The 26,220-nt window shown below is 37.1% G+C and overlaps 1 protein-coding gene across 4 annotated transcripts in view; it reads left to right on the top strand.

Moving 5' to 3' along the window:
* The window catches only part of KLHDC3 (kelch domain containing 3), a 54,185-nt gene that overhangs the window by 847 nt on the left and 27,118 nt on the right, over positions 1-26,220 (top strand). For 3 of the 4 annotated variants that reach the window (XM_081314706.1, XM_081314707.1, XM_081314709.1), the window contains exons 2-7: positions 14,009-14,259; positions 15,516-15,692; positions 21,571-21,686; positions 22,872-22,943; positions 23,126-23,339; positions 23,587-23,673. In XM_081314706.1, coding sequence (XP_081170832.1) covers positions 14,106-14,259; positions 15,516-15,692; positions 21,571-21,686; positions 22,872-22,943; positions 23,126-23,339; positions 23,587-23,673 — 820 coding nt within the window. In that variant the 5' untranslated portion in view covers positions 14,009-14,105. Of the gene's footprint in view, positions 1-9,403; positions 9,420-14,008; positions 14,260-15,515; positions 15,693-21,570; positions 21,687-22,871; positions 22,944-23,125; positions 23,340-23,586; positions 23,674-26,220 lie in introns of those variants that run through there. The other variant, XM_081314708.1, reaches the window with a different exon arrangement.

Raw genomic sequence — 26,220 nt, 5'->3', positions numbered from 1 at the left:
CAATGTTTTCCTTTTGGCATCTGACATTCCCAAACTACCACCTCCTCTTGATTTAAGGGAGATGTTTTCTTCCCTGTTTTATTTTTTCCCCCTTTATTCCTCCCTTTTGGTTTCCGAAGGAGGACAGGCACAGGAAGTATGAACTCCATTACCTATATTAGTAACTTGAGTTCCTTTATGAGTATGTATGCGTTACCTATAGTAACTTGAGATCCTTCGCCTATGAATATGTAAGCTTACGTTATCTGTTACTTATGCATTAGTCTCTCCTGCCCTTCTGAGATGTATGATTATGAGAAAATCTGCTCTTTTACGTCATATAAATATTTTGTACATTCTCAGACAAAGCAGGTCTGCAAACCTAGATGTTTAAGTATCTTATTAATTTTCTGAAATTTGGGAATGGGCTACAGTGATAAAGCTATACATATGTAATGTCCATGTAAGTGCAAGTGCAGATGAACAAATATAAAAATTGGTTCACAGTTTGCAGTTTAAGAAAAACCGAACGATGCGTGTGAAAATTATTGCTATATTTCTAGCTGAAGCCAAATAACATATCTAATATAAATATTTGCACTTCTTTATTTTTTTTTATTTAAATGAAAGCATAAATTGATTTCCATTACCTGTGGAAAACAGAATCCAAGAACAGTGTTTTGGATATCTTAGTTTGTTTTGCTGAAAGTAGAATTCCTTGAAAGACGTTCTTCTAGAAAGTATTTTATTAATTTCCATTTTCCCCTGAGATTTTTTCTGTTCATTATAATCTGCTGTGGAGCTAATAATAACATTAATACATTTTTATTTCATGCTGTGTAGTAGTTTGTTTATAATTGTGGAACTTTTGACTATATTTACATCTGGTTTTCCCTGCTTCTTATTGTACGTTTGTGTGATACATTGTTAAGGAAAATTGCAATATAGTTGAAATGCCAAACTATTCATCCTAGTGCTTTGCTGAGTTGGATTTGAATGAGAATTTGGGACAAAAAGTACTTTTAGAATAAGAATGTTTCTTTAGTAAGCCATATATGTGTTTGTATATACATATATATATCCACATACATACATACACACTTCCACTAAGAATTGTTGTACAAAGTAGTCAAGAATTTTTCATTGAGAAATTTCAGTGCAGAAATATAGAATCAGTTGACATTCTTATTTTATTTGGTTTTTTTAATCTAAATGAAATGTTAATATATATTGCAAGTCCATGTATGATATGCCATACACTAAATTAATAATCAGTTGACTGTATATGTTCTCATTTAATAACCATTCAGCAACTGTTTGAACAAGAGAGACGACTGGTCTTTATAGTTGCAGCCATTGCAGGGTCCCCATAGTCATGTGACCTTGATTCAGATGCTTAGCAACTGCTTTACAATCACAACATTCCAATATTCTGCAGTCACTTGATCACCATTTGTGACCTTTAGTGCCAGATTCTGAGGTCAAGTTAATGGGGAAGCTGGCAGGACATTGCAAATGGTGACTCCACGATGCCGCAGCCATGTGGGATTCACCTAACAACAGCAACTGAGAATGCTTGAACTGCCTTTTCCAATCATGTTGCTTAGCAATGGAGTTCTCTATCTCAATTATCATTGGTAAGCAAGGACTACCTGTAATAATGTACAGCAATATTGGGAATATTAATGCTGCTTTCTGTGAAAGGTTAGATTGGTCTCGGAAATATTGATTTTTGATCTACAGTATTATAGTCAATCCTCTTCATGGATTATTGCCTTGTTGTGGCAAAGGGACTTGCGTAATTCAATGAAGCTATGAGCTATGCCATGCAGGGCCACCCAAGACGGAGAGATCATAGCAGAGAGTTGCCAATCCACTCCAGTATCTTTGCCATGAAAGCCCCATGGACAGTACCAAAAGGAAAAAAGATACGATGCTGGAAGATGAGCCCCTCAGGTCAGAAAGCGTCCAATATGCTACTGGGGAAGAGCAGAGGGCTAATACTAGTAGCGCCAGAAAGAATGAAACGACTGGGCCAAAGCCGAAAGGATGCTCAGCTGTGGATGTATCTGGTGGTGAAAGGAAAGTCCGATGCTGTAAAGACTTTTTCTCCATAGGAACCTGGAATGTAAGATCCATGAATCAAGGAAAGCTGGATGTGGTCAAACAAGAGATGACAAGACTGAACATCGACATCTTAGGAATCAGCGAACTAAAATGGACAGGAATGGGTGAATTTAATTCAGATGACCATCGGGTATACTACTGCGGGCAAGAATCCCTCAGAAGAAATGGAGTAGCCTTCATAGTCAATAAAAGAGTAGGAAAAGCAATACTGGGATACAATCCCTCAAATGACAGAATGATCTCAGTTCGAATCCAAGGCAAACCATTCAATATCACAGTAGTCCAAGTCTGTGCCCCAACCACCGGTGCTGAAGAGGATGAAATTAACCGGTTCTATGAAGCCCTACAGCACCTTATAGAACTAACACCAAAAAATGATGTCCTTATCATCAGGGGGGATTGGAATGCTAAAGTAGGAAGCCAAAAGATAACTGGAATAACAGGCAAGTTTGGCCTTGGAGTACAAAATGAAGCAGGGCACAGGCTGATAGAATTTTGTCATGAGAATATGATGGTCATAGCAAACACTCTTTTCCAACAACCCAAGAGATGGCTCTACACATGGATATCACCAGATGGTCAACACAGAAATCAGATTGACTATGTGCTGTGCAGCCAAAGATAGAGAAGCTCTATACAGTCAGTAAAAACAAGACCAGGAGCTGACTGTGGCTCAGACCATGAGCTTCTCGTTGTAAAATTTAGGCTTAAACTGAACAAAATAGGGAAAAGCACTAGGCCACTCAGGTATGAACTAAATCATATCCCTGATGAATATACAGTAGAGGTGACAAATAGATTTAAGGAATTAGATCTGATAGACAGAGTGCCTGAAGAAGTATGGATGGAGGTTTGCAACATTGTACAAGAGGTAGCAACTAAAACCATCCCAAAGAAAAGGAAATGCAAGAAAGCAAAATGACTATGAGCAAGCTTTGCAAATAGCTGAGGACAGGAGGGAAGTAAAAGGCAAGGGAGAAAAAGAAAGATACACTGAACTGAATGCAGAATTCCAGAGAATAGCTAGAAGAGATAAGAATGCCTTCTTAAATGAACGGTGCAAAGAAATAGAAGAAAACAATAGAATAGGGAGGACTAGAGATCTCTTCAAGAAAATTGGAGAGATGAAGGGACCGTTTCATGCAAAAATGGGCATGATAAAGGACCAAAATGGCAGGGACCTAACAGAGGCAGAAGAGATTAAGAAGAGGTGGCAAAATTACACAAACGAACTATAGAAGAACGAGCTTAACGTCCCTGATAACCACGATGACGTGGTCACTGACCTCAAACCAGACATCCTAGAATGTGAAGTGAAATGGGCCTTAGGAAAGCTGAGCAACAACAAAGCTAGTAGAGGAGACAGCATTCCAGCTGAGCTATTCAAAATCTTAAAAGACGATGCAGTAAAAGTGCTACACTCAATTTGCCAGCAAATTTGGAAAACTCAACAGTGGCCACAGGATTGGAAAAGATCAGTTTATATTCCAATTCCAAAGAAAGGCAGTGCCAAAGAATGTTCAAACTATCGCACCATTGCACTCATTTCACATGCTAGTAAAGTTATGCTTAAAATCCTACAAGCTAGACTCCAGCAGAATGTGGATCGAGAAGTACCAGAAGTACAGGCAGGATTTCGAAGAAGCAGAGAAACTAGAGATCAAATTGCCAACATACACTGGATCATTGAGAAAGCTAGGGAGTTCCAGAAAAACATCTACTTCTGCTTCATTGACTATGCTAAAGCCTTTGATTGTGTGGATCACAACAAACTGTGGCAAGTTCTTAAAGAGATGGGAGTACTAGACCATCTTATTTGTCTCTTGAGAAACCTATATGCGGGTCAAGAAGCAACAGTGAGAACTGGACACGGAACCACTGATTGGTTCAAAATTGGGAAAGGAGTCCGGCAAGGCTGTATACTGTCACCCTGCCTATTTAACCTATATGCAGAGCACATCATGAGAAAGGCAGGGCTAATGAATCAAAAGTTGGAATTAAGATTGCCAGGAGAAATATCAACAACCTAAGATATGCACATGATACCAATCTAAGGGAAGAAAGTGAAGAAAAACTAAAGAGCCTCTTGTTGCGAGTGAAGGAGAGTGCAAAAGTTGGCTTGAAACTAAACATTAAGAAAACCAAGATCATGGCATCTGGCCCTCTCAATTCCTGGCAAATAGATGGGGAAGAAATGGAGGTAGTGACAGATTTTATTTTCCTGGGCTCCAAGATCACCACAGACGGGGACTGCAGCCAAGAAATTAAAAGACGCTTGCTCCTTGGGAGGAAAGCCATGGCAAATCTAAAAAGCAGAGACATCACCCTGCCAACAAAAGTGCGTATAGTCACGGCTATGGTCTTCCCAGTTGCAATGTATGGCAGTGAAAGTTGGACCATAAGAAAGGCTGAGTGCCAAAGAATTGAAGCCTTTAAACTATGGTGCTGGAGAAGACTCCTGCGAGTTCCTTGGACTGCAAGGCGATCAAACCGGTCAGTCCTAGAGGAGATCAACCTTGACTGCTCTTTAGAAGGCCAGATCCTGAAGTTGAAACTCAAATACGTTGGCCACCTAATGAGAAGGAAGGACTCACTGGAGAAGAGCCTAATGCTGGGAAAGATTGAGGGCAATAGAAGAAAGGGAAGACAGAGAATGAGGTGGCTGGATGGAGCCACTGAAGCAGTAGGCGTGAGCCTAAATGGACTCCAGATGGCCTGGAGGAACCTTGTCCATAGGGTTGCAATGGGTCGGACACGACTTCGCAACTAACAGCAACATTATAGTCAATCTTGTCTATTGAAGAAAATCAGGGTCAGTAATTTGAGACATCAGTATGTTGTCCCTGACTAAATTTTATAAAAATTATGCTGTTTTGAAAAATTCTATATTTTAAAAATTTATGCCAGAAGATATAATGGTAGATAATTTGTACTTTGTGCACCTATGGGCAGCTCAATCTAAAGCTATCTTTTGAAAGTTTTTGCAACCTATTGCCTGGTTAAGCAAAATCATGGTTATATTGGTAGGACTGGAGTGAATTTGAGGGCTATTTTATGAGGAGAGGCAATGGCTAATTGAATTTAAACAAGTGCTTCTATATTTGTCTCAGTGGCAGTGGCTACTTTTTTACACAGTTGTTCAGATAGTGATGTTGAGCAGAGATCCCCAACCTTTTGGGCATCAGGGACCGGTTCAATGAAGAGAGTTTTTTCCACAGACCAGAGGGGCCATGGTTTCATGTTCTACCTGCATCCCGCAGATGGGGGCTTCGCTTGTTTCTGCGGACTGATTTCTGGCATGCCGCAGCCTGGTGCTGGTCCATGGTGCAGGGGTTGAGGATCCTTAATGTAGAGTTTCTAACTTGTTTATTATTTCATTTTATTGAAAATTTTTAGGAAAATGTGTATATATCTGTCTTGTTTTTAATTAAGCAGCTGGATGATATGTAAGCTTAATATATGAATATATAAATATATTTAAATCTATTTAAAATCTATAAGGGGACAGCACTGTATATGGAATAATAATATAATTATAATTATATAATTTGAGATTTTCTGATATAAACCTGATATTCTCATTGAATAAATCAAATATATATAAATTAAATCAGGCCCCAGAATGTCACTTGGCAGTACTTCCAAGCTGAATTCTTTACTGTTTCACACTTATAGATAAAAACTTGCCAGACTGAAGGCTCTGTTACCTGCAACTACAATATACTCTGTGAACTATTACAGGGAGGCTGTTTTCAGTCTCTTTCTCTCACACATTTCTGGGCTGAGTTGCTGTTACTGGAGTGCACCCCTTCCCTCCTGGGGATCCACCTCTTTACTACTTTTCATCACATAGTGCTTGCTTAACAACTGCTGTATTTAGTGACCATTTGAACCTACAATGGCACTGAAAACATAGTTTTGCAGTTGTTCCTCAAACTTACAACAGTCACAGTATCCTGTGGTCACACGATCACCATTTTGCAAGCTTCACAGCTAGCTTTCAACAAGCAAAATCAGTTGAGAAATCAGCAGTAATTTGTAAGTTGTGGTCACATGGTGTTGTACTTCATCACCACAGCAGAACTGACATAAGTCTGTTTCAGTCTTGTGATATTTCAGTTAATGACTGCATCGCTTAGCTACGAAGCTGCCAGTCCCAATTTCATTAGTTAAGTCAGGACGACCTGTTAGCATACTCTACTATCATGACACAATAGCTGAAAGCCAATGACGATATTTTCATCCTATTAAAAGGATATTGGTAGCAGCTAATTCTAACAAGTTATGTGACTATTATATGAGAACCAATTGAAGTTTTTCTGTAATTTTTTTAGAGCAGCCTAATATACAATAGATTGCTGTAATTAAAACTTGATGTTCTGATAGCTTTGAAAATTCCTAGGAAGTTTTTGAGCAATATTCTTCAAACTTGGGAAATTTAAGATTTAAGATGGATTTCAACTTCCATTGACTGGTTGGGGAATGCTGAAAATTGAAGTCCACACAGTTTAAAAAACTGTTCTAGAGCATTCACTTACTGCTGATGACAGAATGACCACATAACAAATAGATAAGAGGCCAAAAAGGGATAAAACCCATAGTTCCATTGCATATATTTGTGTTGTTTAAGGAGAATAAGTATTTGACTGGCAGTTATTAGTATTATATTTTTATCCTCTCTTTTTAAAACATATTTGGTTGTTTCACAATGGCAAACCTCTAAAAAAATCCTGCTTATTATTTTCCTCGTAAAAATAACCCTGTCAGGTTGGTTAGGATCAGAGAGACTAACTGACGCAAAGTCACCCAACCAGCTTTCATGCCTGAGGCTTAGAATTCACTTGCTTTCTAGACTAGTACCTTAACTAGTACATCAAACTGATTCTCTCTTCTCATCGGAAGCTAGAATAACTTTATGAGATAAGAAGTGGCTAGATAGATTTGGTGAAGGCAGCCTGTGAGCATAGCTTGTTGTTAACTCAGCTTATATAACTTGTGGTGTGTGAACTTTCCTTTTGTTTGCCTTTCTGCTTCTGGCATTCTTATTGGGTTTTGACAGTTTTTGTTTTTTGTGATATGCCATTTTAATGATATTTCACTAAAGGGAGACATTGAATCAGAAAAGAGGATTAAAAGACCTGTGATCTGTTGTCATAAAATCTGTCACTTTTCAACCAGTGGCAAAAGGAAATTAAAGGTACTTGCAAGGATAGAACATCAATAATTGTAGAGAGGCCACATGACAGCAGCTGATCTTAGATCTTATTCTGAATGCAATATTGGCAGTATTTGGGGGGAAGTGAAGGCTTTACATTGACAACTTTGTGATGCACTGGTTTCACTTTACAATATGAATGGGGATACAATAGCCAAACAGTCACAAGTCAGGTTGTGCAAACTTTCAGATGCATTTCCAGTGTGGAAACGAGAAATAGTGTTTTATACAAGGAATTAGCTTAATTAGTATATTCAAGAGTGAAAAACTATTGAGGGATCAGAGACTATACTGCAACCACACAATACTTAGAAGTTTGCAAGGAGGCCTTCTGCAGACCATGATTTAACTGAAAGAGAAGCTTTATTTTGTTGTTTGGATTTTAAACTCTGAGAATGGAACTAGAAGGCCTCAAGAAAGCAAACTACTTTTAGTCCTACTTGAAAATCATCTAACTCCTTCTATAAAGACCCAAAACAATACCACAAAAATTCCCAGAAGCCTTCTACTCCCAATTACCCTCACATTTTTCTTTGGAACATTATCTCTGAGAAAACTACAAATGAGGTAACAAATCGCTTGGTTTGTTCTATATGGATATGCTAAAATACTGCAATAATTGTCTTTCCATAGTAGATTTGACAACATGCAAATGATTTTCATAAGCCATCTTAAAACTTAATGGAAATAAAAAAGAAGCATCCCATTCTTAGAACTGTGATATAGTACTCTAATTCAAATATGTGGTGAGCCTATGCTGTCTTCATTTGTAGTTACTGCACTAAAAAGGATATTGTAGAATAAAAATAAAACAAGAAAGCAACCTTTATGATTAGTGGTTTGGAGTAGCTTCTTATGAAGTATATTACAGTAGTTGGAGCTTTTAGCTGGGAATAACAGAATGTGAGATATGTAAAATCATACACGGCATAGGCCAGTGTTGGCAAATTGGGTTCAGCATGTCAAAAGTTCAGAAAATGCCTAACTTGATTCTGCTGACATGTAACCCCCTCCCCCTGAACAAAAGCGAAACATTTATAAATTCATTTATTTTATTTTTTAAAAAAATACAGTCCAATCATGTGTAATCCCCAGGATCTGCAGTGTTCCCTTTCTTTTAACCGGCTTCTGTGACTTATCCAAAGCAACTCTGGGTCACATGAGGCCTTCATTCCTGAAGTGGTTTCAGAGAATGCTCTTCTGCAGCCTTTGCAGCTTCCAAAAACCAGGCGAAAGCATGCTTAATTCTTGCACAATTTTCAGAGGGTTTGGAGGGACTGTGAGAGCACAACCCACTTGTGCAACCTCTGGAGGTTGCACGAGAACACACCCCATTCTCACGTGGCCTCCACAGTGAATGGGGCATACTTTTGTCAAGTGTTGACTAATGCTGCTGTGTCATCCAGAACATTATGGCATGTCACCTTTGATATATGTGTCATATTTTTGCCATCGCTGGTTATACTACAGGTGAGAGAAGAAGAAAAAACTTTTTCTACTAATAAATAAAAGTCTAGAATTTATTGTTAGCAATTCTGCAAACTACAGTATCAGTGTAAGCTAATAAGTGAAAATTATTTAATGTCTCCTGAATCAGTAGTATGCCTTAAATGGATACTTGACTATTGTGTGTCACAGTGCTGGATTAGATCTGCCTATAGCCTACCCCAGGAAGACTGCTCTGATTTTATAAGAGCGATAGCATAAAAGTAAGCCCTTGTTTGTTGTTTCTCAGGAGTCTTCTAGATGTTCACAAATTTTCTTCCTTGCTTTATAAGTGACTTATGCTAGCTAGCTATCCTTCTAAAATTGTTAGAACTGAAACTCATCGCAGATCGTCACTAACTAGGCTTCTGTAGATACTGGCTTCTATCCTGCTCTCTTGAAATAATTAGCCAGAAAATAAATCAGGAGTCAGGAGTGCAAAAAAAGGGATCAGATAGTTATACTTATGAATGTAATAGTGGATTGTGCCTAAAATAGAACAGTCAGCATGGACTGTTTCAACCTGTCTGGAGCTATTTTTAATACTCTAAACCATGTGGTAAAACCACAGCCTTTCACATTTTATATCTGGAACAACTAAGGCAACAGCATGGTAGGGAATTTATATATCACTGAACATAATTGAGAGATTAAGGTATTATAAAGGAGAGGTTTGTTACTGCTGCAAATTATTAATAATATCAAAATTGTTTATCCCCCTGTTGGTCTAAAATATAACTGAGTTAATATTAAATGCTAGAACTGAAAATTTACATGCTTAGAACTTGCCAGACTGTTTAAATTAAGTTACATATTTGTACTTTTACTATGTATTACTTTTATTTTGATTTCTTCTGTATCTTCCTGGAGTTGAAAAATCAATTATAAAATGTAATGATACCAAGTTCATTTTGTTTGGTTTTATTTATTTTGTAGAACTGGGGGGGGGGTTGGTTACAACTTTTAGTGTCTATATTCCTATATACAAAGGTCATTGAAAAAAGTTCCTACCATCTTGTATTTTTTAAAGCATCAAGAATATTGTTGCTACTGTATGACCTGAGAAATATGCTGAGCACTTCAGGTTTGAGTAACATTTCTAAATGTTGCAACAACCAAATTCTTTTTTGGTGTGGGATTATGATGGGTATAGCTGAAAGCAGTTGTGGAAACTTTTCATACTCAATCTTAAATAGAATTAATTTTTCAAACTTACTATGTAACCAAAACTGATTTATTTGTAACATCACTTTCTCTCAATTGAACATGTAATTGAGCATAATTAACATTTATGTTCTCAGGTGGACTAAATAATTAACTTAAATTGTCAGCATTCCAAATAATTTATAATATTGGGGCAATACAGATATTATGATAAATGTACATTTCCTGCTAATTTCCAGTTTTGATCAGGAGAGGCTGAACAAGCTTGGGAATGACATCTACAGTGGGACAAAAAAAGTATTTAGTCAGCCACCATTGTGCAAGTTCTCCCACTTAAAAAGATGAGAGAGGCCTGTAATTTTCATCATAGGTATACCTCAACTATGAGAGACAAAACGGGGGGAAAGAATCCAGGAAATCACATTGTAGGATTTCTAATGAATTAATTCGTACATTCCTCGGTAAAATAAGTATTTGGTCACCTACAAACAAGCAAGATTTCTGGCTCTTACAGACCTGTAACTTCTTCTTTAAGAGGCTCCTCTGTCCTCCACTCGTTACCTGTATGAATGGCACCTGGTTGAACTTGTTATCAGTATAAAAGACACCAGTCCACAACCTCAAACAGTCACACTCCAAATTCCACTATGGCCAAGACCAAAGAGCTGTCAAAGGACACCAGAAACAAAATTGTAGACCTGCACCATGCTGGGAAGACTGAATTTGCAATAGGCAAGCAGCTTGGTGTGAAGAAATCAACTGTGGGAGCAATTATTAGAAAATGAAAGACATACAAGACCACTGATAATCTCCCTCGTTCTGGGGCTCCACGCAAGATCTCACCCTGTGGGGTCAAAATGATCACAAGAACGGTGAGCAAAAATCCCAGAACCACACGGGAGGACCTAGTGAATGACCTGCAGAGAGCTGGGACCAAAGTAACAAAGGCTACCATCAGTAACACACTACGCCGCCAGGGACTCAAATCCTGCAGTGCCAGACGTGTCCCCCTGCTTAAGCCAGTACATGTCCGGGCCTGTCTGAAGTTTGCTAGAGAGCATTTGGATGATCCAGAACAGGATTGGGAGAATGTCATATGGTCAGATGAAACCAAAGTAGAACTTTTTGGTAAACTCGTTGTGTTTGGAGGAGAAAGAATGCTGAGTTACTTCCAAAGAACACCATACCTACTGTGAAGCATGGGGGTGGAAACATCATGCTTTGGGGCTGTTTTTCTGTAAAGGGACCAGGACGACTGATCCGTGTAAAGGAAAGAATGAATGGGGCCATGTGTCGTGAGATTTTGAGTGAAAACCTCCTTCCATCAGCAAGGTCATTGAAGATGAAACGTGGCTGGGTCTTTCAGCATGACAATGATCCCAAACACACTGCCTGGGCAACGAAGGAGTGGCTTCGTAAGAAGCATTTCAAGGTCCTGGAGTGGCCTAGCCAGTCTCCAGATCTCAACCCCATAGAAAACCTTTGGAGGGAGTTGAAAGTCTGTGTTGCCCAGCGACAGCTCCAAAACATCACTGCTCTAGAGAAGATCTGCATGGAGGAATGGGCCAAAATACCAGCAACAGTGTGTGCAAACCTTGTGAAGACTTACAGAAAACGTTTGACCTCTGTCATTGCCAACAAAGGGTATATAACAAAGTATTGAGATGAACTTTTGTTATTGACCAAATATTTATTTTCCACCATAATTTGCAAATAAATTCGTTAGAAATCCTACAATGTGATTTCCTGGATTCTTTCCCCCCATTTTGTCTCTCATAGTTGAGGTATACCTATGATGAAAATTACAGGCCTCTCTCATCTTTTTAAGTGGGAGAACTTGCACAATTGGTGGCTGACTAAATACTTTTTTGTCCCACTGTATGACCCTATGGTTTATATAGCTTTACATCTGCACATACCTGTACAACTTTATCAAAACACGTGTGACCACTCAACCCATTACAGCCCAACCCAACCCAAGCTATAAATAGAATATCACTACCACACATCAAAACATCTCAGAAGTAACCAGCAGACTACTGCAATCACACAGTATCACCATAGTAACAAATCAACTAAAACCCTCCAAAACATCTTAAATAAACTAGAAGACCCAGTAACTCAAGAAGAAAAAACCAGGAATCAAACAGCCACTAGGTAGGATGGGCAGGCATAAGACTAGCAGAGGGCATCCATGAACATCAACTATAGTCAGAAAACATGATAAAAACTACTTAGACACATGGACAGACTCAAACAAAATTTCAACTGGGAAACTTTGAACATCCTATTCCAGGCATGTCAAACTGCCAGCCTGTGGGCCAGATGCATCATACTGAAACCGCGCCCATCCCATTGCCAGCAATGGGGAAAAAGTTGAGATACGTCGTGCGAAGTCATGTGACACCGCGAGTTTGACATGCCTGTCCTAGACCAAGCTAAATCTAAAAACAGTAGGAAATTCCTGGAGGCTTGGCACTTTGATATGTTAGCCTTCAATAGATTATGTGCCATCAAGTTGAAAACAACATTTTTTCCCATGTCAATTAGCCTGCTAGCATGGTGTCAGGGAAGAACAGGCAAAGGGTGACACATGCATCTTGATGTATGTACATAATCACAGGTCTTAATGATTATCGTCCGGTTGCACTTACAGCCATCATTATGAACTGTTTTGAAAGGCTGAAAAAGGACTTTATTGTATCCAGTCTTCCTCCAGCATTTGACTCACTTCAGTTTGCTTATCGTCCAAATTGTTCCACAGAGGATGCTATTTCCTCTGTTCTCCATGTGAGCTTGGCACACTTACAGTAGAGGAAAGAAATACTCATGTGCAAATGCTGTTTGTTGACTTTAGTTCGGCATTTAATACAATCATTCCTCAGCATTCAGTAGATAAACTGGGCCTTTTAGGCTTCAGTACTCCTTTGTGCAACTGGATTCTTGATTTTCTCATTGATAGGCCCCGGTATGTGCGAGTTGGAACTAATATTTCTAACACCATGTTTTTGAGCACAGGTTCTCCTCAGGGCTTTGTCTTAAGTCCACTGTTGTTCACCCTGCTGACCCATGTGCAAGTTTTCCTACCAACCATATTGTGAAGTATGCAGATGATACAACAGTCTTCAGCTTTACACAGGATGATAATGGGGGTGATTACCAGGAGGAGATAGAGGGATTGATGAACTGGTGTAATAAAAACAGCCTGGTTTAAATGTTGGAAAAACAAAAGATATTACTAATTTCAGAAAAGGCAGGCACAGCCATACATCTCTGTATATTAATGATTCAACTGTGGAGGGAGGTAGTAGTGTCAAGTTTCTGGGTGTGCAGCTGACAAGCAGGTTAGCTTGGTTCCTCACTAGTGAGACACTGGTGAAGTGGGCACAGTAGCACCTGCATTTTCTTCTGTTGTTTGAGAAGAGCACATCTTCATTCCTCTATCCTTACCACTTTCTATACAGGGACGGTTGAAAGCATCCTGTCATATTGTATTATTGTATAGCTTGGAAGTATTAGTGTTTTGGACAGGAAGGCTGTGTAGAGAATGGTGAGGATGGCATAAAAGATTATTGGAAGTTCACTTCCTTCTATTCAAGGCATGGCATATAAGTGATGCCTGGCCAGGGTCTGCAGTATTGTCAGGGATGCTACACATCCTTTCCATGACCGGTTTTCTTCATTGCCTTCTGGGAGGAGGCTTCGCAGTATTTGAAGCAGAACAAAGAGATTCTGTAATAGCTTTGTGCCACATTGTTAACTCTCAAGACTCATTTTTATATATAGCATATGTATGTGCACGTAACAATAGAGATTATCTTATAATCATGTGTGATTATGGTATATGTTGTCATTTTGGTGTCATTATAGTTTGTGGCATATGCTTCCACCTTGGAGTGTAAATTGTTTTTAATTGACCCCAGTACTAATGAAAGAAACACATTATGTTCAAAGCAATTGTTTAAAACTTTACCTTGTGTGACAACTGTATTCAGATTCAGACTGAATTTTAAACATTCTGGGGGTTTTTATCTGCAGATTTCTGTGGCTATGAACTAATATGATTAGCCTTATTGGCACTAAAATCTAATGCCCCCACCGATAGCTTGGAAGGATTGAACACTCACAAAAGGGAATGTTACGGTGGACAGTTCATTTAGAAGGTGGGCCTCGAAGAGTAAACCACGCTGCTGTGGCTGTTGGACATAAAGTCTACTCTTTTGGTGGATACTGTTCTGGTGAAGATTATGAGACTCTACGACAGATTGATGTTCATGTATTTAATGCAGGTATGTTGATGAATGTTCAGGTTTATAAAAATAAGACTTAATTATCTTTTATTTTTTTAAAAAATCAAATACATAAGTTTATGTTTATTGAACACTAATTAATATTAGTTTAATATGTCAGCCATCAAACAGATGACAGTACTGAAAATTTAAAAATATTCAGTTATGGGGAAGAGGCAAAGGAATTTTTTGTATTAAAAGTTACATTATTCCTTTTTAGTAAAATTATTTATTTGACAAAAAATTTTCATCGGTTTCAACAGAGCATATGTGAAACAATACCATGTTTTGGAAAAAAATGGAGATGCCAGGTTATTAGTATATTGCAGGAAACCATTTATTGATTTTTAATATCAATTTACTTGTTTACTTGTCAATTATGAACTGTGTAATACATCAGCTTTTATCTCAAGAAAGTCAAAGCTTTCCTTATTATTTATTTAGTAAGAAATCTTAGATAACTTTATAAGAGAATCCTATAGAGTTTCCCATTACAATATAATCCTGAGAGTGCCAGTACTCTGCATATACCTTCTAGTTTATTTATTTATGAAATGTATTTGCTGTCATCTCATGTGCAGCAACTCTGGCTGGCTTACATCATTAAAATACATTAAAATCAACAATCATAGAGCACAGTGGATAAAACCATTAACAGATAAAATAGTTGGTAGAATCCTAGCAACAGTACATTAGTACTGATAAAATAGTCCAAGATTAGTTTCTACAGAATAGTCAGTTTGTCTATGGTACAACTGCTGCCTAAAATGTGTGAAAACTGACTGATACCACAGAAAATGCTACATATAGTGTGGGTACAACTAAGGATGGTAATTTAATCTACCCTAATTCTAACCCTAAATTGAAATGATAGAGCGTGCTGTTTTGTATTGCTCTCTCTACATAGGTGGTCACCAGGAATTTTTAACAACCTTTTCCACTAGCCAGTCTGGTCATTCTGACTTGTGCTATTATAGTACGATTATACTATAATTATAATTATAATTTTATACACACACAGACACAGACACACACACACACACATATAGTACAATTATAGTAAGTTGTTACTATCTGATGAATCTGGTTTCATATCATGGATTACAGCTCAGTACTGAACTCTGTACACTATAATATCTCCTCCAATTTTTCTTTTATACTTTAAAATGTTACATGTTTCTCTTTTTTTAATCTTAATTGTGATTTTTGTTTTTGATCGATTGATTGATTTAATTTTCTGACCTTTTTTCTGATAGTTTCTCTGCGCTGGACCAAACTACCACCAGTGTGGACAAACAGCAGGGACCATGTGAGAGAGGTTCCTTACATGAGATATGGGCATTCTGCGGTGCTGATTGATGACACAATCTACATCTGGGGAGGCCGTAATGATACTGAGGGAGCCTGCAATGTATTATATGCCTTTGATGTCAGTAAGTGGTGTTATCCTGCTTCCATAACTTTCACTATCACATGCTTATAAAGAATGGGCAGGGAGTGCAACTTATTGATATGATTTTGATGGAGTAATGATGGCACATAGCAGTGGCAGCTGTCAAACTGAGTAAGCCAAGTGTGCTAGCTATAAATGAACAGTTATTGTTAATAATTACTACATCTATTATGCTTTTAAACTTCAATTATGTACTTTTCAATATTTATATTTTTACATGTAAACACTCCTAAATTATATACCCAAATTATGCCAATGTATTGCCTGATAATGATAAATACTATATTTACTATTTCCAAATTAAGCATTTAGGAAATATTAATGTAGTTGCTTTCCATTCTATTTCATTTCTGTTCTTACTGTAAAATCAGCTTCATTGATATATTGAAGCAAGTAATTAACATTATTCTTATCTTTACTGAAATTACTTCTTCTAAGTTATAATCAGCTTCATTGATAGTGAGGCTAATAGTAATAATGATTATAAATTAATGAGATTGAAACTATGCTGAAACTCATTTGAAACCAGTGTTCTCTGTGTTTCTCTGTTCTGCATAGTAGTCTCTTTATCTTGACACAGTAGAATTCTATGCCTCCAAAATGTTAACTGCCTCTTTGTAGAAGCTCTAACGAGCAGATCTTTCTGTGAAAACAGCCTCAAGTACACTAGGTACAAATGGAGTACTATGAGTTGTGGAGGAAATGCACATACTGCAGTAACTAATGCATTCTTTGTATATATCAAGGTGTGACTCCTCCAGTATCAGGAAGAGGATAAACAAAACGAGCAAATAAAATTTGTAAATATACAGTAGTGCTTAAAAGTTGGTGAACCCTTTTGAATTTTCAATATCTCTGTATAAATGACTTAAAATATGTTTTGTTTTGTTCTGTTATCTTTACCTAGTCTTACAGCTAGATAAAGTTAACCTAATTAAACAAATGAGTCAAAACATACTTGTTCATTTATTTGTTGTGGAAAATGATCCAAAGATCTTGCTTAAAGGGTTTATTAGAGACAGTTATGTAAGTTCTTCATTAAATAACAAGGGCTGTTTTAGAACCAGGGCTGCTCTAAGTATGACAGACTTTGGCTTACCAGAACAATAGAGTTCTCACCACAGAGATTATGAAGAAATTTCTGAAGACTTCTATAAATCATGATGCAAATAATATGACAAAATTAAAAATCTATTTCTAAAGTTCGGCAATCCCATTAGTTCAGAAAACAGAAAGCATTGAGGACAGTTATGAATGCATTTATCCAAGAGTGCTTTTCTATGAAAGTTACCCTCTTGCCTTGATTAGAGTTAGCAGACACAACTCCATTATCAAAAAATTACTGGGTCAAAATGGGATTCATAAGAGAACAGGAAGGTAAAAGCCATAGCCTTAAGAGGAACATTTATGTTCATCTCAAGCTTGCAAAAAAGAATTTAAATGATTCTTCAGATTTCTATAAAAATGTTGTATGCATAGATGAATTAAAAGTGGAACTTTTGGGGGCACATAGGTATTGTTTTGCCTGATAGAACCCAAATACTGAATTCCTAATAAAAACATATACCAATGGGTAATCATGTAATGGTTTGGGGATATTTGGCTGCCTCAGGAGATAGTCAATTTTTCATTATTGGCAGGAGCACAAATGATGTTTTATATAAGAAAATTTTATAGGAAAACATTTAGTCATTATTTAGATGAATCTGAAATTCAAATGGGTCATGCAACAAGACAGTGATCCCAAACATACAAGTAAGTACAGAACAGATAAAGATAAATAAGATGAATATTTTGGAATGGTGAGGCCAAATTCCAGATTTAATTTATAGAACTATTATCACAGGATCTGAAAGGAGCAGTTCATGCTGAAAATTCAAATGTTACTAAGTTAAAGAAGTTTGTCACAGAGGAATGAGACAAAATTCCTGCATAGTGAAGTGAGAGCCTAATAATCAAGTGTAAGGAACATTTGATTGCAGTTTTTGCTGCTAAAAGTGGTGCAGTAAGTTACTGAATCTAAGGGAGGGCATTTTTTTTCACAGTCAGATTGGATAACTTTATGAAATAAATAAAACAAGCATCAAACTTTGGGGCTATTTTTTTCACTTGCACTACTCTTGTATCAATAAAACTTAAATGAAGCTCAAATAACATAAAAGTTCAGAAAAATCCAAAGTATAAAAAATACTCTCCCAAAGAAGTAAGGTTAAACAAATTATCTGAGCAAATTGTAACAAACAAGAAAATATGTACTAAGTTGATCTTAGTAGCTGGGTACATTGTCTAATATGGAATAGGGAAACATGGAGAAATAAATATAAGTAGAACTCAGTTAGAAAACTGGGAAGAAACATGAGTTCTCTCTATGCAAGAGTGGATGATAAAGGTGATGGAATTAGCGTTGGTGGCAAAATTGTTTTAAAGAAAAGAATATGTCTAGTTTTGTTTCTACTTGGAAATCATTTCTGGACTTTCTTCTTAAAACTAAAAAAGACACTTTGATTTTACATTTTGATAATTAGAGTGATTTTTTATTTTTTATTTATTTTTATCTATTATTTTTTATGCCACTCATTTCCCCTACAAGGTGACTCTGGGCGGCTTTGTAATTTTATAATTCCAGCAATGGCTTGAAATGCTGTGAAATATAAAGCAAAAGATTGAGTTTGTTTGTTTGTTTCTTTGTTTGCATTCTATTGCACTAAAGAAAGCCAGAAGTCATCCCTTCCCCCCCCCCCACTTTTTTGCATTTTTCTCATTTTTCTAACTTTTAATTTTTCTGATATTATTTTATAAGGAAACTTAATAAACAATGTATTAAAAAGAAAAGAATTCAATTAGAACATTTGTGGGTAGCTCTTTTGCAAATGACTGTGGTGTTGAATTTACTGTAAAGGGCTCACATAACAAATTTAATAAATAATAGTAATACTGAGAGTGCTAATATTTCTCTTCTATGTTTTTTGTAAACAGCAGAAATAGTTTCACTATATATTACATTAGACCTGAGATAATGTTCACAAGGAATATTGCAAAGCAACATAGCAACTGTCACAGTTCAAAATCCTCGGCAGCCTTGTACCATTTCCTATCATCCCTGGAAAGCAAATGTTCTAAGCCTACTCTTCTTGAGGGAAAAGAAAAAAAAATCCTATATGAGTCATTCAGGCTAGACAAAGCCCTGAGCCTATTATCCAGGGCACTGTCCTTTGCTGGCTTACAAATGCTATCTAGATTAGATGTCACAGCTCTAATTTCATCTGCTGCACTTGGTAAAGGTCCTTAGGGATAATACTCAACTGAATTTAGAAATCTAAATATGGTATAGGTAGTCCTCAACGTATGACAACAATTGGGATCAGAATTTCTGTTACTAAGCAAGGCAATGGTTAAGGGAATTGTTCCCAATTTTATTACTTTTTTGTCACGGTTGTTAAGCGAATCATTGCAGTGGTTAAATCAGTCATGCAGTCATTAATCAAATCTGGCTTTCCTCATTGACTTTGCATGTTAGAAAATAGCTGCAGATGATAATCACATGACTCCGAGATGCTGCGATCATTGTGAATACATGCAACCAAATTTTGATCAGGATGCTGGGTTTATTGTAAATGCAAGGACCAGTTGTCTATGGAGATTCTCAGTCATCCAGGTCGTAGTTATCCCAAAGATGTTTTTTCACGAGGCAACTGGACTTTCTTGTTTTTTCTTTGAAGACTTTTCGCTTCTCATCCAAGAAGCTTCTTCAGCTCTGATTGGATAGTGGGGGAATGAAAGAATTTATACTCCTTTCAGGTAGCTGGTAATTTGCATTCTTTTAGAGAGTCATGCCACCTGGAGGTTTATCTGTGTTGTGAGGGTCACCCGAGTAGTGCAAATGGGTGTGGAGCCTTCTTGAAACTGTTGAAAGGATTGTGTTGTAGACTGAAGATAGATGATGTTGTACCCATTCCCCTCTGTTGAGAGAGGGCTGTTCAATTTTGACACACATGGCCTCTTTGACCCCTCTCAAACCAGCTGTCCTCTCTGTCCAAAATGTGGATTTTGTTGTCTTTGAAAAAGTAGCCTTTGTCTTTTAAATGCAGATGGACTGCTGAATCTTGTCCTGATGGATTTGTTCTCCTGTGTTAAGACATGCATTTGTGAAGTGGTTGTTTTGTTTCTGCAATTCATAGATCTGCACATGGCTCACTGCATTGTACTGCATATACCATATTGCTCAGTTTTGTCTGGGTATTTTATTCTTGGGGTGGACAAGCTTCATAGTCATTCCATACATTGCAGGAATATCAGAAAAGCTCAGGAGAATCTTCAACCAACACAACATAGGTGCACACTTCAAGCCCATGAATACACTAAGGCAGAAGCTTGTCCACCCCAAGGATAAAACACCCAGACAAAAACTAACCTACATGGTATAGGCAGTACAATGCAGTGAGCCATATGCAGACCTGTACATTGGGGAAACAAAACAACCACTTCATAAACGCATGACACAACATAGAATAGATCCATGAGGACAAGATTCAGCAGTCCATCTGCATTTAAAAAACAAAGGCCACTTTTTGGAAGACAGCAAAGTTCATATTTTGGACAGAGACGGCTGCCAGTTTGAAAGAGGGGTCAAGAGGCCATCTATATCAAAATTGAACAGCCCTCTCTCAACAGAGGGGGATGGTACGACATCATCTATCTTCAGTCTACAACAGGGGTCTTCAAACTCAGCCCTTTTATGACTCATGGACTTCAACTCCCAGAATTCCTCAGCCAGACACACTGGCTGAGGAATTCTGGGAGTTGAAGTTCATGAGTCATAAAAGGGCCGAGTTTGAAGACCTCTGGTCTACAACATAATCCTTTCAACAGTTCAACAGTTTCAAGAAGGTTCCACACCCATTTGCACTACTCAGGTGACCCTGATGACACAGATAAACCTCCAGGTGGCATCAATGACTCTAAAAGAATGCAAATGACCAGTTGCCTGCAAGGAGTATAAATCCTTCCATTCCTCCACCAGCCAGTCAGAGCTGAAGAAGCTTCTTGTATGAGAAGCGAAACGTCTTCAAAGAAAAAACAAGAAAGTCCAGTTGCCTTGTGAAAAGGCATCATTGTGGCAGTTGTAAGTCATTTTTCCAGTGCCATTGCAACTTTGAAGAGTCACTAAACGAATGGTTGTAAGTTGTAGACTACCTGCATATACTCACATAGAACAAGATTTCACTTCCCATTATGAACTTACATTGGGCTGGAGGCCAAGTCTAGTTAGTCTGGTTGAATGGTTATGGTTGAAAGCCAAATTAGAGAGATCCTTGTGGGGCAGAGTTTTTATAGGACAGTCGCTGCTTTCTGGACCAAGAGTAAAAACTGACTGCCAACTATGCTCAAGGAATTTCCTGTGTCTCCAAGGATTATCTGTGCTTTTGGGTGAGGCAAATGGGACTTTTCAGGACAGGTGTTGCCTTAAAATTTACACACTTTTCATTGCTGATGTTCTCAGAATTATATGCACAGGATACTTTTCATTGATGGTGAAAAATACATCATCTCAATTGAGTCACTTACCAAAAGGATTCAAACCTCTCTGTGATATAGTTTGTAGTATTAATCTATAATAACATAATAAAGCCACATAACTAATGGGTTTAGAGAATTTTTCATGAACTATTGTATAGCTTTGGCACATATATTGTTTGGTATGCCTTATACAGACTTTACGTACAGAAAAAGATTGTATATTTTAATTATTTAACTTTCAAGAGTTATGAACTTTTGTCACACATTCTTGAGCATGCCATTCTGTGACCACTAAATATAGTTCATATATATATATACACTTTTTTATTTTTATGTATTAGGCACACACAAGTGGTTCACTCCAAAAGTTTCTGGAATGGTTCCAGGAGCAAGGGATGGACATTCAGCATGTGTCTTGGGAAAGAGCATGTATATTTTTGGAGGATATGAGCAACTGGTAGGTTGTTCTAAAGTTTGTGCCGTTTATATTTCTACTTGCTTTCAATAAATCTGTGAAAAGTAAAGGCAGCTAAAGTTGCTTGTGATAGCCTAATATTGCCACAGTCTGAAAATAATGCTAAATTGCTACTGAAGTAAGAAATAAGACTCAATAAATACAGTAAGATTTATTTCAAAACATGCAACTCTGAATAAAATAATCCATATCTTGGCTTTGAGCTAAAATCTGCTTGTTAATACTCTTGCAAGCTGATCCTACTACTGAAAAACACGAATAACAGTAATAATGGATAACAGATAATTGGTTTGTCTAGTGACATTTCAGGCATCTTTGTCTTTATTGGTCAGAATGTTTTAAATAAAGCCTATTAGGTCCCGTGGCTGTATCCTATATTAAGCCCATATGAATCAAATAATCTGTTGGACCTTTCTTGTGTTTCTAATGACAGTATGATGGATCATAGTTACAGCTAGGTTTAGCAATAGCATTAAAGTTAGAACCATTTTCGATGAATCTGCAGAATTAACCTGCAGAATGCTGTGGTGCCTTCTGAAGGAAAGTGCTGAAACAAAGTAATAATTTAGGATACTAATTTATAAGCCCAAATACTTTGTCTTATTTTGTGGTAATTCTAAATTCCCCAAATCCATGGCAAGGACAGCCAAATTGTATATTTTAAAGATTGGTACTGATTCCTTTCAGAATATTTGGCTTGTGGTTTTTTGGTGGGGAGGGGAGCTAACCTAGCGAGTTCCATTAAACTTGCATTGCTGGGAACAAGTTAGGTTCACCTTTATTATTTTAAATGGCAGTTGATTTAAAGAAAGCATTAAGAACTATGGATATTACTGACAATGGATTTAATAATCCATTGCTTACTTTTGATGTCTGTAGAGTGGAGATAGTTTTATGAAGACAACAATGATAAAGCCCAGCAGCTTGTAATTCTGTATTCATTTTGAGATTTGGATAATCAAACATCTGAACAGGTGCTTTGTTTTTTACTCACTTCTTATAGTTCCCTGAATATATTCTAATTCCACAGGGAAATCTTGAAGAATTAAATTCAAGAGTTTTCTTGTCTGGGAACAAGGTAACCAATATCTCTTTAGGAAACCTAGATTGAGTTGGGAATTGTGTTTTGACATGTCAAGTAGTTTAATCACTGCTTTTTTCTTGTAGGCTGATTGTTTTTCAAATGACATCCACAAACTTGACAGTAGCAACATGATGTGGAGTTTGATCTGCACTAAGGTCGGTATATATGCAAAGAATATATTTTTGCTCATTAAGTGACCCTATTTCTAATTTAACTTCTGTCTGCTATAGGTTAAAATCAACTTGATTATGAATACCCAGATCCCACACCCTTGCACTTCTTGTATTCCAAAAGTTAACTTTCATTTGACTTCCTCTAACAGGAATCTTTTTTTCAGGGCACACCAGCTCGATGGAGAGATTTCCATTCAGCCACAATAATTGGGACAAAGATGTATGTGTTTGGGGGAAGAGCAGATCGCTTTGGGCCATTCCATTCCAACAATGAGATTTACTGTAACCGAATCAAAGTATTTGACACAGACACAAACTCTTGGCTGGATTCTCCTCCCACTCCTCTTCTCCCTGAAGGCCGACGAAGCCACTCAGCATGTAAGCTGTAACACTCCATAGAATATGTCTAAGTGGTATATCAAACAAATGTCTTCTGAAGGTCATATACTGTTCTGTGTTTTTTCTGTCTATATTTTTTCTGTCTTAAAGTGCATCTGTTATGAAGGAAATGCCAAAAGCTCAACTGATTGAAATGAACAGTGAACAAAAAAATAATCAATTATCTTTCTGTCTATCCCTCCTGTTTTTGGAGTTATTCTGACCTGTCTTTCCTCTGATTCTACAGTTGGCTACAATGGAGAATTATATATATTTGGTGGCTATAATGCACGCCTGAACAGACACTTCCATGATCTTTGGAAATTTGATCCAGGTATTAAATGCATTCCTTTCATTGGTACTTGATTGGCAGGAGATTTTAGATTTTTTTAATGATCAGAATTATAATGATTTACTAAGCTGATTACAGGTAGTGCTTGACTTACTACACAATTGGTATCAGAATTTTTGTCATAAGTCATTGTAAGTTGAATCTAATGGAATTTTACGACATTTTTTATGGTGGTCATTAAGCAAATGACGTGATTAAACAAATCACACATAAATCATTAATCAACTCCAACTTCCTCAGTGGTTGTTTTTTGTCAGAAATCAGCAAAAAAATGTTGCAAATTACGACCACAATGACTGCAGGCCTCTGCAACCAGCTGTAAATGCAAGATGGTTGCCAAACACACAAATTGCGATCTTGTAACTGTGACTATGGTGCAATGGTCATAGGTGCAGGTGCAGCTAATAAGCCACTTTTCCTAAGACCATAATTACTTTGAATCATTGTTAAATGGTCATGCGTCAAGGACTACCTGTATATGTTGTATAAAATAAATGGGGGCATATAAATGTAGTTAGAGATTCTGTCAGTGACTAATTCAAATTATTAGCTGTTTTATCATTCATATATGAGTCTTATTCCACAGTGTTCACATTGCACTACTATAGTGAAATATGGTAACTAGGAACTAACATATGCAGTATGCCCTAAGGATTCTTTGAATGTGCAGAAAGGCTGTTTAAAAATGTTAAGGGTTTTTTTGTTAAATGATGTGATCTGTTAAAATGGAATTTGCACAGATGGAAATGTGATTCATAGCTCTTACTAGTTCAGTCTAGTTAACTCAAAATTACTTATAAAATTTCATGTCTGAGAAAAATGTAGAAAAACTATATTGGGATGGATGCATAGAAAAATATACAAGAGAAAATTGTGTATGACAATTGTGGATTTTGGGAGTGTTAAAACTGGATCAATATAAATGTGCAGACCCCAATTATACATTACAGTGGCACACAGATTGTGCAGTGAACAAGATTGCTTATTGCTAGTATTGTCTGCAGGTTGGTCAAAACAAGTAAGATGGCAGTCACAGCATCACAACCAAACTCAAGTGTGCAATGTCAGTATACATTGCTATGACTGAATCTAAGGCAGGGGTCCCCAACCCCTGGTCCATGGACCAGTACCGGGCCACAACATGCCAGCAACCAGTCCAGACAAACAAGCAAAGCCCCATCTGCAACATGCAGGCAGCACATAAAACCACACACCCTCCGGTCCACAGAAAAACCTCTCTCCACGGAACTGGTCCCTGGTGCCCAAAAGGTTGGGGACCTCTGATCTAGGGCATACTGAACTTACAGGCTGTAAAAAAAATTTAGATTCTACTGCAGTAACAACAATGTCAACTTGTAGAACATGTGACTGCATCAAGGATATTTCTGAATGAGAATCAGAACTGTGGAGGTCTAGGAATGATCAGGCAACAGTCTCATTTGCAGTGTGCTTTTGATGGATAAATTAGCTGTATGAATTATGGGATTCTAGTTCTACATTAAGAACATTTTATATGTGATTGTTCCGTTATGGCAGAGAGATATCATCCACCCATGGATTTGAGAAAGAGAAAAAGGAGATTCAAAATTTATTCAGGAAATAAGTTCTTACTTGGTAGTTTAATATTCCAGCAGTTCAGATTTTTTCAAGAATGTATAGCTTCTTTCTTTTGTGAGAGTTGAAATTCAAAATGAAGCTCTTCAGTTGAATACTTTTTTCACATGATCTTACCCATCCTTCCATTTTTCCTGAGTATTTTAACCATGGAAAAGCTGCAACCCATTCTAAAAACCCTTCTCGCACGGGCCTCTATAATCGTACTAAATATTTAAGATGTCTTTTTCTCTTTCTCTGAGGAACATTGCCCGTGTATTGATATTTAATATATTAAATTGAATAGTAGGTGGAACTACAGTTTCAGTTCCCTGCTTAGGCAGACATTCAATAAATTGACTTGATGCATATAATGCTACTTTTTAGCCTCGGTTCAATAAAAACAAGAAGCTTCTTGCATTCTCCACCCCACCCCCACCCCCAGTGGCTCTTCTTGAAACTTTCAATAGCTTTTACTTTTCTCTTTAGTTTTTCCCATGTCACAAGAGATATACACACACAGAGACCGGAAGAGAGACAGAACAGAAGTCAAGTATTCCTTTTCTTCTCATTCTTTTCTCTGTTTATTTAAATATCCATAGCTTTATTTTGATGTACTTAAGGAGGAGGAATATTCCAGCATCCTGGCTGACCTGGACTGACAGGGATTTTAATTATGTTTTCAATTTTTAACTCTAATTTTTAATTTATTTTAATTTTTATTTTTATTTATTCTACAGGGGCCTTTAATTTTAATTTTTATTTAACTTCTGTATTTATTGTACGTTATTGTTGTTAGCTGCCCTGAGTCCTTCGGGAGATAGGGCGGCACATAAGTCCTAATAATAAATAAATAAATAAATAAATAAATAAATACGTATATACTTGAGTATAAGCCGAATTTTTCAGCCCACTTTTTGGGCTGAAAAAATCCAC

This window comes from Vipera berus (assembly GCF_964194415.1).
Source record: "Vipera berus genome assembly, chromosome: 1".
Lineage (NCBI taxonomy): Eukaryota > Metazoa > Chordata > Lepidosauria > Squamata > Viperidae > Vipera > Vipera berus.
Note: the sequence above shows the minus strand (reverse complement) of the source record. Positions and strands in the feature narration are given on the sequence as shown.